The following is an 18097-nucleotide window of genomic DNA, read 5'->3' on the forward strand; positions in this document are numbered from 1 at the left end:
CTTTTCCCCTCAAGTCTGGGTTAATACTCTTCCTTAGATTGACACTTGGTGCAGTGTGGTTAGAAAGCTGCTTCCTGGTTCACTGGTCACCAGGGGCAGCGTGGCTCGGATGGTACAGCGGCCGGTTCCATTGCAGCTTCCGCCATCCTAGTCTCTGCCGCTGTGTCCTTGGGCCATACTTGCCAACCTTGAGACCTCCGATACCGGGAGGTGGGGGGTGGGGGGTTGGGGGGGCGTGGTTAAGAGGGGAATATATTTAAGCTAGAATTCACCAACTCAAGTATTTCATATATATATATATATATATATATATATATATATATATATATATATATATATATATATATATATATATATATATATATATATATATATGTGTGTGTGTATGTATGAAATACTTGACTTTCAGTTAATTCTAGCTATATATATATATATATATATATTTATTTTATTATACATATAAATAAAAGAAATACTTGAATTTCAGTGTTCTGGAGGCTATCCAGTAGATGGCAGTATTGTCCTGTTTAAGAGTGTCACAACATTGCTGTTTACGGCAGACGAACTGCTTTACGGTAGACTAAACGTGACTGCTGTTGTTGTGTGTTGTTACCGCGCTGGGAGGACGTTAATGAAACTGCCTAACAATAAACCCACATAAGGAGCCAAGAACTCGCCCTCGATCATTCTACAGTTATGACGTCATTGGGCAGGCAAGCTGTTTATATTGTGGGAAAGCGGGCGTGAGAACAGGCTGTCTCCACTCAGGTCCGCATTGAGCTGGAGGGGGCGTGGCCTCCAGCTCCGGCTGAATACCGGGAGTTTGTCGGGAGAAAATTTCTGCCGGGAGGTTATCGGGAGAGGCGCTGAATACCGGGAGTATCCCGGTAAAAACGGGAGGGTTGGCAAGTATGCCTTGGGCAAGACACTTTACCCACCTTCCTCCCAATGCCACCCACACTAGTTTAAACCTAGCTTAAAAGAGTGTGGATAATGGGTTTCGCAATGTAAAGACTACAATAATATAATTAATTTCCCTTCACCTGCAATCTGATGAGTTATCTATTTCAAAACAGTACTGGTTCCGTCAGCACGGGCAACTGCAAAACCCACGCTGCCTTGAACGCATCAGTGGTAATGAGAAATGCCGTGAAGGAGAACAAACAGCACAATCATACACACTGCATTGGTTTTACCATTTACACTTAAAAAATGTTGCCCTAAGGGCGGTTAAAAGTGCAAGCAAACTGTGACCTCTCTCCTACGGATAAGCTGACATGACGTTTCTTTACGTGCTTGCGCAAAGCTTTATTGACCACAAAGTCATTTCTTAAGAGCAACAATGGGTGTGCGTGTATATTCCTAATAGGAAACAGAGGGAAAGAAATGTTGTATACATCCATAAATGTGCAAAGGGATTGGACTGTGTGTAAATAGTGATGACACACTTGAGAGACTTCCCAGGGACGTAGTGTTCAGAAAAGTCTGATAAGTTGCACAGAAACCTGCACCGTCCTGTCCCAGGTTGGTGCAACTTATCAGTGCCCGCCTTTGTGGGGATGGCTCATGGGGGCTGGGGGAGGTGGTTGTCATGCGGGCAAAACTACCAGAAAAAGACTTCTTTCAAATGATTGGTACACAGATAACGCATACAAGCTGTGACCTCTCTCTGTTTCTTTGAAAGACTTGGGCCTCGTTCACACTGCTAGTCAATTCCCATTTTGTTCGTCCGTATGCGACTAGTATCAGATTTTTTCATGTCAAGGTCACCAATACAATGCAGAGTTTTTGTATGTGGATATAAATCAAATATGTATCCGATGTCTGAATGATCTGGTCACGTTCATCCGACAAATACGTCATCAAAAAGCCATAAGGGTCAAAATTATTTGCCAAAATAGACGGTCGCAAAATTGTAAGTTGACAAATGTGTGTGTGTGTGTGTCGTTCTCGCCATTACTGGATCAAAATTGGCTGTCAAAGTGTACCAACTTGTCAGAGTACGTCCTCAGACTTCTTCTGTCCAGGTGAGTTGCTTGATTTATGATCCAGGGAGCAAGGAAACACCTCGCCAGTGCGATCTTGTCAAAATTGTACACAGGCTTGTGATCACAGCGGCGCTATAAATAGTTTGTCTGCGTTAGCACTTATAATAACAATATCACTAATACTTGTTAATATTTATAATAACAACATCACTACTACTTGTTAATATTTATAATAACAATATCACTACTACTTGTTAATATTTATAATAACAATATCACTACTACTTGTTAATATTTATAATAACAACATCACTACTACTTGTTAATATTTATAATAACAATATCACTAACACTTGTTAATATGTATAATAACAATATCACTAATACTTGTTCATATTTATAATAACAATATCACTACTACTTGTTAATATGTATAATAACAATATCACTACTACTTGTTAATATTTATAATAACAACATCACTACTACTTGTTAATATGTATAATAACAATATCACTAATACTTGTTAATATTTATAATAACAATATCACTACTACTTGTTAATATTTATAATAACAACATCACTACTACTTGTTAATATTTATAATAACAATATCACTAACACTTGTTAATATGTATAATAACAATATCACTAATACTTGTTCATATTTATAATAACAATATCACTACTACTTGTTAATATTTATAATAACAACATCACTACTACTTGTCAATATTTATAATTACAATATCACTAATACTTGTTAATATTTATAATAACAATATCACTACTACTTGTTAATATTTATAATAACAATATCACTAATACTTGTTAATATTTATAATAACAATATCACTAACACTTGTTAATATGTATAATAACAATATCACTAATACTTGTTCATATTTATAATAACAATATCACTACTACTTGTTCATATTTATAATAACAATATCACTACTACTTGTTAATATTTATAATAACAATATCACTAATACTTGTTAATATTTATAATAACAACATCACTACTACTTGTTAATATTTATAATAACAATATCACTAATACTTGTTAATATTTATAATAACAACATCACTACTACTTGTTAATATTTATAATAACAATATCACTACTACTTGTTAATATTTATAATAACAATATCACTAACACTTGTTAATATGTATAATAACAATATCACTAATACTTGTTCATATTTATAATAACAATATCACTACTACTTGTTCATATTTATAATAACAATATCACTACTACTTGTTAATATTTATAATAACAATATCACTAACACTTGTTAATATGTATAATAACAATATCACTAATACTTGTTCATATTTATAATAACAATATCACTACTACTTGTTCATATTTATAATAACAATATCACTACTACTTGTTAATATTTATAACAACAATATCACTAACACTTGTTAATATTTATAATAACAATATCACTAATACTCAGTGTTGGGACTAACGCGTTACAAAGTAACGCGTTACTGTAACGCCGTTAGTTTCAGCGGTAACTAGTAATCTAACGCGTTATTTTTTATATTCAGTAACTCAGTTACCGTTACTACATGATGCGTTACTGCGTTATTTTACGTTACTTTTTATGTAGTATTGGCTAGAAACAGAAGATCTGAGTGTGTTTTATTGCAGCGCTACGGTGTCGTTCTTCTGAATCTCTTGTGTTACACGGAGGAGCCGCCGCCGCGCTGTGTGTGTGTCTGAGTGCGGGAAGAAGAGGGAGGGAGGGGTGCGCGCAGCAGCATTCGTGAGGGAGGGGCGGAGACAGAGAGAGCGAGAGAGTTGTTAACACGCATGCGTCGCCAGGCTCAGCTTTTTATCGATAGATTTATCAGATTTAATTTTTAATTATCTATAGCAGGGGTGTCAAAAGTGTGCCCCGGAGGCCATTTGCGGCCCACAGCTAATGTTTTAAAGGCCTACTGAAAGCCACTACTACCGACTACGCAGTCTGATAGTTTATATATCAATGATGAAATCTTAACATTATAACACATGCCAATACGGCCGGGTTAACTTATAAAGTGACATTTTAAATTTGCCGCTAAACTTCCAGTTCGAAACGCCTCTGAGGATGACGTATGCGCGTGACGTAGCCCGGCGAACACGGGTATGCCTTCCACATTGAAGCCAATACGAAAAAGCTCTGTTTTCATTTCATAATTCCACAGTATTCTGGACATCTGTGTTCGTGAATCTGTTGCAATCATGTTCATTGCATTATGGAGAAGGAAGCTGAGCAAGCAGAGAAGAAAGTTGTCGGTGCGAAATGGACGTATTTTTCGAACGTAGTCAGCAACAACAGTACACAGCCGGCGCTTCTTTGTTTACATTCCCGAAAGATGCAGTCAAGATGGAAGAACTCGGATAACAGAGACTCTAACCAGGAGGACTTTTGACTTGGATACACAGACGCCTGTAGAGAACTGGGACAACACAGACTCTTACCAGGATTACTTTGATTTGGATGACAAAGACGCAGACGTGCTACTGTGAGTATGCAGCTTTGGCTTCTAAACATTTGATCGCTTGACCGTATGTGCGCAACTTTTTTTTGCTTATGTACGTAACTTTTTTAAAATATATAAGCTTTATGAACCTTGGGTTAGGTGAACGGTCTTTTGGGCTGAGTGATTGTGTGTGTTGATCAGGTGTTTGAATTGTATTGGCGTGTTCTATGGAGCTAGGAGCTAGCATAGGAGCTAGGAGCTAGCATAACAAACACGCAGGTGTTTTTATGCAGGATTAATTTGTGGCATATTAAATATAAGCCTGGTTGTGTTGTGGCTAATAGAGTATATATATGTCTTGTGTTTATTTACTGTTGTAGTCATTCCCAGCTGAATATCAGGTACCGTGAGTATGCAGCCTTGGCTGCTAAACATTTGATAGCTTGACCGTATGTGCGCGTCATGTACGTAACTTTTTAAAAATATATAAGCTTTATGAACCTTGGGTTAGGTGAACGGTCTTTTGGGCTGAGTGATTGTGTGTGTTGATCATGTGTTTGAATTGTATTGGCGTGTTCTATGGAGCTAGGAGCTAGCAGAGGAGCTAGGAGCTAGCGTAACAAACACGCAGGTGTTTTTATGCAGGATTAATTTGTGGCATATTAAATATAAGCCTGGTTGTGTTGTGGCTAATAGAGTATATATATGTCTTGTGTTTATTTACTGTTGTAGTCATTCCCAGCTGAATATCAGGTCACCCCCGGCTCTCACAGCATCTTCCCTATCTGAATAGCTTCAACTCCCCACTAGTCCTTCACTTGCACTTTACTCATCCACAAATCTTTCATCCTCGCTCAAATTAATGGGGAAATTGTCACTTTCTCGGTCCGAATCTCTCTCACTTCATGCGGCCATCATTGTAAACAATAGGGAACTTTGCGTATATGTTCAACTGACTACGTCACGCTACTTCCGGTAGGGGCAAGCCTTTTTTTTATCAGATACCAAAAGTTGCAATCTTTATCGTCGTTGTTCTATACTAAATCCTTTCAGCAAAAATATGGCAATATCGCGAAATGATCAAGTATGACACATAGAATAGATCTGCTATCCCCGTTTAAATAAAAAAAATTCATTTCAGTAGGCCTTTAAAGGCCCACAGCACATTCTAAAAATACTATTAAAATAAACAAAAACATAACAAAAGTGAAATAAAAAAGCTTAAAGGTGAAATGTAATTTAGAAAACGTTGCAATGCTGACTAATAAAACAAAGCTGTTTTTTTTTCTTTCAAACTGTCATTGCTCAAAACATAATATTGAATCAAAATCAATGTTATTATGAATTATAGTACACACACTCTGTCAATTCTCTTATATACTCTTTATTTCTAGACTACTAGAGTGTTTGATTATCACATCACTCTAAATGTATAAAAAACAAAGTTCACAAACATAAAAAGGGATCCTAGTGGGCCAGGCCAATATTTCCTTATCCTTATTAGAGTGTTCTGGGCTTCAGACATGATTTTATTTCAGAATTCCTTGAGAGAAAAAACGCCTGGTTTGGCTTTGGTATGTAAAAATAAAGTTAAAGTACGTATTTGGTTTACAGCTATGTTGTTATTATGCTGTTTGTTACTTATGTATGTTGTGTTGCAGCTATTTAAAATAGTTTTGTCAATTTGTTCTGGCCTGAAATAAGTTGGCCCTTTGAAACATATCTTTGTTTTTGTGTGTTGTATGTAGACCACATTGTTTGTGTGTTGTATGTAGACCACATTGCTTAGCAGAGTTCAGTGATGCAAATGCATGTCAAGTTGATCAACAGATTGTATTATTCTCCAGTGCAATAACAGTACTGAAATGAAGGCTAAAAGGGCATTAATGGGAGCTTTAAAAAAAGAAGTAACTAAATAGTTACTTTTCACAGTAACGCATTACTTTTTGGTGTAAGTAACTGAGTTAGTAACTGAGTTACTTTTGAAATAAAGTAACTAGTAACTGTAACTAGTTACTGGTTTTCAGTAACTAACCCAACACTGCTAACACTTGTTAATATTTATAATAACAATATATCTACTACTTGTTAATATATTTATTTATTTATTTATTTATTTATTTATTTTTTTAATAATGTCCTGCCCAGCTTCTCGGGCAAATCATATAGCTGATGTAGATGCCCATATCGGCTGTTCAGATTTACTTTACAAAAGAGAAGTGTAGGATACTTCTCTTGTTGCCTTATTTGTATTTTGACTTTATTAAATGTATTTATATTATCATTTGGTGCAGCCGGGCCGGAGCAGGAGGGGATAGAAAGAGAAAAAAAGGAAGACAGAGGGGGGAATTGTGGGGACAAGAGGGGGATTAGACAGAGAGACAAAAACAACAACAGCAAACACAACAACAACAACAACTACTTGTTAATATTTATAACAACAATATCACTAACACTTGTTAATATTTATAATAACAATATCACTAATACTTGTTAATATTTATAACAACAATATCACTAACACTTGTTAATATTTATAATAACAATATCACTAACACTTGTTAATATTTATAATAACAATATCACTAATACTTGTTAATATTTATAATAACAATATCACTACTACTTGTTAATATTTATAACAGCAATATCACTAACACTTGTTAATATTTATAATAACAATATCACTAATACTTGTTAATATTTATAATAACAATAACACTAACACTTGTTAATATTTATAATAACAATATCTCTACTACTTGTTAATATTTATAACAACAATATCACTAATACTTGTTAATATTTATAATAACAATATCACTAATACTTGTTAATATTTATAATAACAATATCACTAATACTTGTTCATATTTATAACAACAATATCACTAATACTTGTTCATATTTATAATAACAATATCACTACTACTTGTTAATATTTATAATAACAATATCACTAACACTTGTTAATATTTACAATAACAATATCACTACTGCTTGTTAATATTTATAATAACCATATCACTAATACTTGTTAATATTTATAACAACAATATCACTAACACTTGTTAATATTTATAATAACAATATCACTAATACTTGTTAATATTTATAATAACAATAACACTAACACTTGTTAATATTTATAATAACAATATCACTAATACTTGTTAATATTTATAATAACAATATCACTAATACTTGTTAATATTTATAATAACAATATCACTAATACTTGTTCATATTTATAACAACAATATCACTAATACTTGTTCATATTTATAATAACAATATCACTACTACTTGTTAATATTTATAATAACAATATCACTAACACTTGTTAATATTTATAATAACAATATCACTACTGCTTGTTAATATTTATAATAACAATATCACTAACACTTGTTAATATTTATAATAACAATATCACTACTGCTTGTTAATATTTATAATAACAATATCACTAATACTTGTTAATATTTATAACAACAATATCACTAACACTTGTTAATATTTATAATAACAATATCACTAATACTTGTTAATATTTATAATAACAATATCACCAACACTTGTTAATATTTATAATAACAATATCACTACTACTTGTTAATATTTATAATAACAATATCACTAATACTTGTTCATATTTATAATAACAATAACACTAACACTTGTTAATATTTATAATAACAATATCACTACTACTTGTTAATATTTATAACAACAATATCACTAACACTTGTTAATATTTATAATAACAATATCACTAATACTTGTTAATATTTATAATAACAATAACACTAACACTTGTTAATATTTATAATAACAATATCTCTACTACTTGTTAATATTTATAACAACAATATCACTACTACTTGTTAATATTTATAATAACAATATCACTAACACTTGTTAATATTTATTATAACAATATCACTAATACTTGTTAATATTTATAATAACAATAACACTAACACTTGTTAATATTTATAATAACAATATCTCTACTACTTGTTAATATTTATAACAACAATATCACTAATACTTGTTAATATTTATAATAACAATATCACTAATACTTGTTCATATATATAACAACAATATCACTAATACTTGTTCATATTTATAATAACAATATCACTACTACTTGTTAATATTTATAATAACAATATCACTAACACTTGTTAATATTTATAATAACAATATCACTAGTGCTTGTTAATATTTATAATAACAATATCACTAACACTTGTTAATATTTATAATAACAATATCACTACTGCTTGTTAATATTTATAATAACAATATCACTAATACTTGTTAATATTCAAGTCACCACATGTAAATGGAGTATTGTTGGCGTTTTTTGAATGTTATTTATTGGATTTTATGGGCAAAATCGTGGATCTCCAATTGGCTCTGCTGTGAGCAGACTTGTATTTACGTTTATTTACAAGTTAGAATGCATAAAAAAACTCGTAATTTTTCATAATGATTGTGAACGCAAAATTCCAAAGAAGTGCAGTTCCCTTTTTACAGTGTAATTAGGGTTTTTACAAGTGTTTTAAAAAGCTGGTTTTAAGCAATTGAAGTCCATTTTTAGTGCATGTAAACATACCAGGTGTGTGTGGGGCCGCGATGTGGGGTTTAGGGTGGGATGGGAGGGTTGCCCTTTAGTAGTCAGAGGACCCAGAATTTGGTGCTACAGCCCCTGCAAGTTGACATTTGACACACATTCTCTCCATCCGCGACATCTGGACAATACACCCACAACATGCAGGCAAATGTAAACGCCACATTTGTGGGTGTGGCTTCGGCTTTGTGTGCATTTGCAGCCATTTGGCCGCACTGTACAAAGAGTGCTTTAATATTCCAGCGATGTTTGTGTTGTCGCCACACGTCCCTCTCTTTGTGTCAACGTGGTTAGTGCCACACTTTTCATACAGGCCCACTTTGTTTCCACGTGCATTGTTTTCCTTTATAACATCGTTTATTGGAAGGAAAAAGTGCTGCAAGTTGAGAGATGGATTGAAGAAAAAGGCTGCTTCCCTGCAATCATTGCCAGCTTTACCCCTCCGAGGGATTAGCATTTAGCGTCACGCTCCATGGGGAGGGGGACTAATAAATACACATGTGTGCATTCCTCACCCCCTACTCTCTAAACACGCAGTGACGCTGACCTAATGTTCTTGTCATGGGGCACCTGGAAGTTTTTACCATGGCTTTAATACCAAACAAAACAAGCAACTTCTCTCTTCATATGGCAAGCAGCAGATGGTAACACTACACACCCCAAACACATAAATTCCTTTTTTTAAAAGCATATAAAAGTGTGATGGTGGCTTGAAGCATGTAGAGAAAGGGAGCAGAGGGAATAAATAGTGCTCAGCGCCATGTGGAATAGAAAAGGGGAGGGAGAGGCACCAAGGGGAGAACAAGAGGGGATGTTGAGGAGAGTCTTTGCATAGTCAGAACACAAGACCAGGCAACGGCAAGAGAATGTGAACACAAGACCAGGCAACGGCAAGAGAATGTGAACACAAGACCAGGCAACGGCAAGAGAACCAGAACACAAGACCAGGCAACGGCAAGAGAACCTGAACACAACACCAGGCAACGGCAAGAGCACCAGAACACAAGACCAGGCAACGCCAAGAGAACGTGAACACAAGACTAGACAACGCCAAGAGAACCAGAACACAAGACCTGGCAACGCCAAGAGATGGTGAACACAAGACCAGGCAACAGCAAGAGAACCTGAACACAACACCAGGCAACGGCAAGAGAACTTGTGAAAAAGAGTGGAAAGTGGAACCCTTCATCACAGGTACAGGAAACCCATTTTCTTTGCTGTGGCCTGAATACAGAACAACTTAGTGCTTCATTCTTGGCGACGCAGTCATTATTTACTGTATGCTTGGTTCAAGTTCCCACAGAAACCATTGAGCTTTTACCGCTAATGTGGCAAGACTCCAGGACTTGACTCAAGTCTAGAAAGCCATCAATCCAGTGTTGGCGTCTTATTGATTTTGTAGGACAGAAGAAATGTGAAGATAAATGTTTGTATTTGTACCGTCAAAGATGATTGGAACAGGGACCAAAACGTCTATTCTTCTGTTCTTTAGTACATATTTAGTTCCATGGATGACAATGTGGTTACTTCTATGTCTGTGGGCTGAATTATGCAAATGTTCTATTCCAAATAGGAACTAAAGAAGCCACTTTCACTCTGCAAGATTGGCCATTGTTGGGATATTTTCTTATTTAATCAGGGATCTCCAAACAGGAGCTTGATAGCTCACCAAAGAGATATTTGCTAGAACTCTCTGTATTTGTGTAGGTGTTCAAAATGGCTCCGAGTTCATTCGGCCGCACTGCTTCCTAATGAACCGTGACGATTTAAAACCCTTCCTTGTGGTCAAGATAAAATGTGTTAGATATTCTTTAGTGTCCATTTTGCTCCAAAGTCACTTTTACAACCCCTCTGTCTCCAAGATGTTGGATTCTGGGGGAGTTCCTGGCATATTGCACATGAAACCACCCTCTCTTAAAGTACCATCATGTATCTTTTTGATTTATTTAAATATAAATCTCAAAGTTGTCACCACTATTATTTTTACCAGACACAGTCGAAAGTAAAGTTCTGTCACACGGTCACAACATTAGGTACACTTGCCGATCCATTCAGACTGCATAAAAAAATAGTTATATATAGTGTTATTGTGCGCATGCCAAGATTAGAGGGAAGTACAATTTTACATTACCTTTTTTTGTGTTTCCTCACAGCCTGAAGCGGCTGAGAGCTTGACTTAATGTCCGAATAAGTACGTCCGCTTCACTGTGACATCACAACGTAGCCAGACTGCAATATCCTGCGAAAAGAGGCATCCAAAACTGCGTGGAAGATCTCACTAAAATGTATGAACCTCATCTTTTGAGGCCTCAACATGGATTATCATACAAACCCCGTTTCCATATGAGTTGGGAAATTGTGTATGTTGTAAATATAAACGGAATACAATGATTTGCAAATCCTTTTCAACCCATATTCATTTGAATGCACTACAAAGACAACATATTTGATGTTCAAACTCATAAACTTTATTTATTTTTTGCGAATAATAATTAACTTATTAATGGCTGCAACACATGCCAAAGTAGTTGGGAAAGGGCATGTTCGCCACTGTGTTACATGGCCTTTCCTTTTAACAACACTCAGTAAACGTTTGGGAACTGAGGAGACACATTTTTGAAGCTTCTCAGGTGGAATTCTTTCCCATTCTTGCTTGATGTACAGCTTAAGTTGTTCAACAGTCCGGGGGTCTTCGTTGTGGTATTTTAGGCTTCATAATGCGCCACACATTTTCAATGGGAGACAGGTCTGGACTACAGGCAGGCCAGTCTAGTACCCGCACTCTTTTACTATGAAGATACGTTGATGTAACACGTGGCTTGGCATTGTCTTGCTGAAATAAGCAGGGGCGTCCATGGTAACGTTGCTTGGATGGCAACATATGTTGCTCCAAAACCTGTATGTACCTTTCAGCATTAATGGTGCCTTCACAGATGTGTAAGTTACCCATGTCTTGGCCACTAATACACCCCCATACCATCACACATGCTGGCTTTTACACTTTGCGCCTATAACAATCTGGATGGTTCTTTTCCTCTTTGGTCCGGAGGACTTGACGTCCACAGTTTCCAAAAACAATTTGAAATGTGGACTCGTCAGACCACAGAACACTTTTCCACTTTGTATCAGTCCATCTTAGATGAGTTCAGGCCCAGCGAAGCCGACTGCGTTTCTGGGTGTTGTTGATAAGCGGTTTTCGCCTTGCATAGGAGAGTTTTAACTTGCACTTACAGATGTAGCGACCAACTGTAGTTACTGACAGTGGGTTTCTCAAGTGTTCCTGAGCCCATGTGGTGATATCCTTTACACACTGATGTCGCTTGTTGATGCAGTACAGCCTGAGGGATGGAAGGTCACGGGCTTAGCTGCTTACGTGCAGTGATTTCTCCAGATTCTCTGAACCCTTTGATGATATTACGGAGCGTAGATGGTGAAATCCCTAAATTCCTTGCAATAGCTGGTTGAGAAAGGTCTTTCTTAAACTGTTCAACAATTTGCTCACGCATTTGTTGACAAAGTGGTGACCCTCGCCCCATCCTTGTTTGTGAATGACTGAGCATTTCATGGAATCTACTTTTATACCCAATCATGGCACCCACCTGTTCCCAATTTACCTGTTCACCTGTGGGATGTTCCAAATAAGTGTTTGATGAGCATTCCTCAACTTTATCAGTATTTATTGCCACCTTTCCCAACTTCTTTGTCACGTGTTGCTGGCATCAAATTCTAAAGTTAATGATTATTTGCAAAAAAAAAAAACGTTTATCAGTTTGAACATCAAATATGTTGTCTTTGTAGCATATTCAACTGAATATGGGTTGAAAATTATTTGCAAATCATTGTATTCCGTTTATATTTACATCCAACACAATTTCCCAGCTCATATGGAAACGGGGTTTGTAGATACCTAACATTGTAACAACATTTATAAGTCACAAAATGCATCCTAGGTCCCCTCATGAGTACAGTTTAGGGATGGGAATCTTACAACAATTTCACGATTTGACTCAAAAGGGATAATTGCCATACGTTATCGGGTATAGTTGGGTTACATATGACGTCTTGGTCAAGCAGCTTGAGCGTAGCGCTAAGACAAGTGAGAGTGAGTTTGAGCAGAAAAAGGAAAAAATCCCCTTTGTGTGGGTTGAAATAAGCAATGGAAATAACGAGTTAGAAAAAGCTCATTCAGTACACAAGCCCTGGAGGTCATTTCCTAATGATCATGTCAGCAGAGCCAAATGGAAGTCTTTACCAGGTGTACCTAATATATGATGCAGGAACCTCATTATCATTACCAGGTGTACCTAATATATGGACCTCATAAAAACACATAACACCAAAAAAAACTTGTATTTTCTCACGCCTCTGTGGGGCCTTAGAATCAGCTCCCACCATAGTATTGATACCATATATTATCATTGTCATGTCCCTATGGTATTTATACCCTGTATGATGATGGTCATGTCCCTATGGTATTTATACCCCGTATGATGATGGTCATGTCCCTATGGTATTTATACCCCGTATGATGATGGTCATGTCCCTATGGTATTTATACCCTGTATGATCATCAGGGCCGGCCCGTGGCATAGGCCGTATAGGCAAATGCTAAGGGCGCCGTCCATCAGGGGGCGCCACGCCAGTGCCACAAATGTTGGAGAAAAAAAAGAAAGAAAAAAAAGTTGGTACTATTATTTGTAAATACAAAAAATAATCACACATTAATTAAAATGCAAAGTAAAGCCTATTTAATAGAAATATTATTTGTTACAACATTACGCCCCCCTCCCAATCCCCCCGCACGGTGCGCCCCCTCCCTTCCCGTATCATGACTCTTACCACATCAAAAAATCAACACAAGATGTCAAAACGGCCAAAACTGTCAGGTGCCCGGGTTAGATAAAATAGAAAAGAAGAGGAGGAGAAACGAGAAAAAGACAGAGGTAGCAGGTAGGTAACGTTAGCCTACATGAAATTATTTGTCTGTTACAGAATGTGATAGTAACCTGGCTTTTTAGCATTAAGCTAATGTTACATGATTCAGCAATTGCTAATCAATAAATAGCTAGTCCTGTTTTAACGTCGGGTTAATATTGTGGAGGGGGCTAAATTGTTATGGAAAATAATAATGTAACGTTAGGTAATTACAGTACTCCCACCTTACATTCCTCAGGGACATTTGTATTAGATCTTTTAAGCAGGTGTTTTTGTTTACATTGTTATTGCCTTCTGGTTAGCTAATGTTTGCCCTGCAGGTAATAGTCACTTTTCCACCCCTTTATATATTAGGTATAGTTGTAAGCCTAGTTGTTAAAGTGCACATCATTAATGTTAATTAAGCAATATCACATGAGGGAATGCTGTTTTTTTAATTTGAGCACTGCTGTGATTCGGTTAAAGATAATCATAACATAACATTCTCATATAATATGTTGATTTGCTTTCTTTAAGTAAAAAAAAAGGTCAAAGACAAAGCTTTTCGGTTTCTTGTGAGTATATGCACTTCACTGCCGATGTGTTTGTGGGGGGGGGGCGCCACCTAAAATCTTGCCGAGGGCGCCAGATTGGTTAGGGCCAGGCCTGATGATGATGGTCATGTCCCTATGGTATTTATACCCTGATATGTCCCTCCACAGACATGACATCACTACATGTGCTTCTCCTTGTTCTGATGAGCTGGCCTCGCCTCCACGCCGACGCTGCTTCCACTTTTCCTCCCATCACGCGTCCACGGATCACATTCATCACGGACTTGGGTTCGGACGATTACGAGGACTATTACGATGAGGACGAGCAGGCCAGCCGGGCTCCGCCCGTGGTTCTGGCTACCACCAGGACTCACTTCCTTCAGCGCGAGCTCTGCCCGTTCAACCCCTGCTTGGAGCAGCAGGTGCCCTGTGCCCAGCTGGCGGACATCAGGGGTTGTCTCTGTCCTGGCATCAGCGGGCCTGACACGCCCCCGCATGCGCCGCGAGTCCAAGCCCTGGTGCCAATCAGGGAGGGGGACAACCGGGGCAAGGTGGAGGTGCAGTGGTGTTCTCCTTATTCTGTGGTGACTCAGTACAAGGTGGTGGTGGAAGGAACAGACGGACAAGTTCTGGAATTTGGCAACGCTTCCCGACAAAGTCCTGTGGGGTTTCTGGAAGCAGGAACAAAGGTGTGTGTGGAGGCGGTGAACAAAGCAGGACACAGCACACCCTCACAGTTCTCCTGCCAGCGGTTTGATCCTCCGTCTTCAGACTTCAACATGTTGGCAGCCATCATTTGTGGAGGAATCGCCCTTCTGCTCCTCATCTCGGCCATCATCTTCTGGAGATGTTGGAAGAGCAAAAAGGCAAAGAGAGACTCGGCCGATGGACTTGGTAACCCTTCATACAGCAAGGAAGAGACTCTGTGAGATACACCAGTAGATGGACTTGGTAACCCTTCATACAGCAAGGAAGAGACTCTGTGAGATACACCAGTAGATGGACTTGGTAACCCTTCTTACAGCAAGGAAGAGACTCTGTGAGATACACCAGTAGATGGACTTGGTAACCCTTCATACAGCAAGGAAGAGACTCTGTGAGATACACCAGTAGATGGACTTGGTAACCCTTCATACAGCAAGGAAGAGACTCTGTGAGATACACCAGTAGAAGGACTTGGTAACCCTTCATAAAGCAAGGAAGAGACTCTGTGAGATACACCATTAGACGTTATTTACCATAGAGAGGTGTCAAGAACTAGACTATCTTATAGGGCTACAACTACATGTTTTTTGCGGGCAAATTGACTAATGTAGATTCCTAGAAGTTTTTGGGAAATATTTTGTGATATAAAACTTTGATAATAAAATGAACCTATTTGGATCAATAAAAGTGGGTACAGTTTGTTCTATCTATAGATTTATTTCCCATAGTAAAGTCATCTCAGGGCATTCAATCATCACAACTGGACTGCTTGGTTGGTCTTGGAAGATGTTTCACCTCTCATCTGACTATACTACATCACTTGATGATCATAGACTTAGAATAGTCAGATCTAGTCCAGTGGCTGGTGCCAAAACTCCAAACATGTATACTCCAAAACCAGGAGGGTGTGCCTGGCCATGGGTTCACCCTATGGTAGTGAGAAACACAACTAGATGTGACCAATCTAAGTCTTGGACTAGATGTGACCAATCTTAAGTCTAAGAATAGATGTGACCAATCTAAGTCCAAGACTAGATGTAACAATCTAAGTCTAAGACTAGATGTAACAATCTAAGTCTAAGACTAGATGTAACAATCTAAGCCTAAGACTAAATGTGACCAATCTAAATCTAAGACTAGATGTGACCAATCTAAATCCAAGACTCGATTTAACAATCTAAGTCTATGACTTGATGTGACCAATCTAAGTCTAAGACTAGATGTGACCAATCTAAATCTAAGACTAGATGTGACCAATCTAAGTCTAAGACTCGATGTAACAATCTATGTCTAAGACTAAATGTGTCCAATCTAAGTCTAAGACTAGATGTGACCAATCTAAGTCCAAGACTAGATGTGACCAATCTAAATCTAAGACTAGATGTGACCAATCTAAGTCTAAGACTAGATGTAACAATCTAAGTCTAAGACAAAATGTGACCAATCTAAGTCAAAGTCTAGATATAACAATCTAAGTCTAAGACTAGATGTGACCAATCTAAGTCTAAGTATTGATGTAACAATCTAAGTCTAACACTAGATGTGACCAATCTAAGTCTAAGACTAGATGTGATCAATCTAAATATAAGACTCGATGTAACAATCTAAGTCTAAGACAAAATGTGACCAATCTAAGTCAAAGTCTAGATATAACAATCTAAGTCTAAGACTAGATGTGACCAATCTAAGTCTAAGTATTGATGTAACAATCTAAGTCTAACACTAGATGTGACCAATCTAAGTCTAAGACTAGATGTGATCAATCTAAATATAAGACTCGATGTAACAATCTAGGTCTAACACTAGATGTGACCAATCTAAGTCTAAATCTAGATGTAACAATCTAAGTCTAACACTAGATGTGACAATCTAAGTCTAAGACTAGATGTAACAATCTACAGTATACCATAATCCATACACACATATACCATAATCCATACACACACATACCATAATCCATACACACCAATACCATAATCCATACACACATATACCATAATCCATACACACATATACCATAATCCATAAACTCATATACCATAATCCATACACACATATACCATAATCCATGTACTCATATACCATAATCCATACACACATATACCATAATCCATACACACATATACCATAATCCATACACACATATACCATAATCCATAAACTCATATACCATAATCCATACACACATATACCATAATCCATACACACACATACCATAATCCATACACACCAATACCATAATCCATACACACATATACCATAATCCATACACACATATACCATAATCCATACACACATATACCATAATCCAGTGGTCCCCAACCTTCTTGTAACTGCGGACCGGTCAACACTTGAAAATTTGTCCCACGGATCGGGGGGGGGGGGTATGGTATTATTTATTTTTTAATTTTTATTTTTAATTTTTTTATTTTTTGTCATAAGAAAATTAAATCATGTGTGCAGACTGTATTGATCTATATTGGTATATAATGATTGATATATAATGTAGGAACCAGAAAACCAGAAATATTAATAACAGAAAGAAACAACCCTTTTGTGCGAATGTAAATGTAAATGGGGGAGGGAGTTTTTTTTCTTTATTATTGTAAGTGTATCTTGTGTTTTTTATGTTGATTTAACAAAATAAAATTAAAAATTAAAAAAATATATTATTTTTTTTATTTTTTTATTTCTTGTGCGGCCCGGTACCAATCGATCCACGGACCGGTACCGGGCCACGGCCCGGTGGTTGGGGACCACTGCATACACATGAACATTTTAATATATATTGAGGTAAATC

The 18097-nt window shown here is 36.7% G+C and overlaps 1 protein-coding gene across 2 annotated transcripts in view; it reads left to right on the forward strand.

Annotated features, from left to right (window-relative positions):
• The window catches only part of si:ch1073-303k11.2 (LRRN4 C-terminal-like protein), a 32300-nt gene extending 14491 nt beyond the window's left edge, over window positions 1-17809 (forward strand). Inside the window, exons 1-2 of one of the 2 annotated variants that reach the window (XM_062044169.1) lie at window positions 9889-10318; window positions 14761-17809. In XM_062044169.1, the coding sequence (XP_061900153.1) occupies window positions 14763-15521 (759 nt within the window). In that variant the 5' untranslated portion in view covers window positions 9889-10318; window positions 14761-14762 and the 3' untranslated portion in view covers window positions 15522-17809. Of the gene's footprint in view, window positions 1-9888; window positions 10319-14760 lie in introns of those variants that run through there. The other variant, XM_062044171.1, reaches the window with a different exon arrangement.
• Window positions 17810-18097: the final 288 nt, after the last annotated feature.

The sequence above is a fragment of the Entelurus aequoreus genome, linkage group LG04 (assembly GCF_033978785.1).
Source record: "Entelurus aequoreus isolate RoL-2023_Sb linkage group LG04, RoL_Eaeq_v1.1, whole genome shotgun sequence".
NCBI classification, from domain to species: domain Eukaryota; kingdom Metazoa; phylum Chordata; class Actinopteri; order Syngnathiformes; family Syngnathidae; genus Entelurus; species Entelurus aequoreus.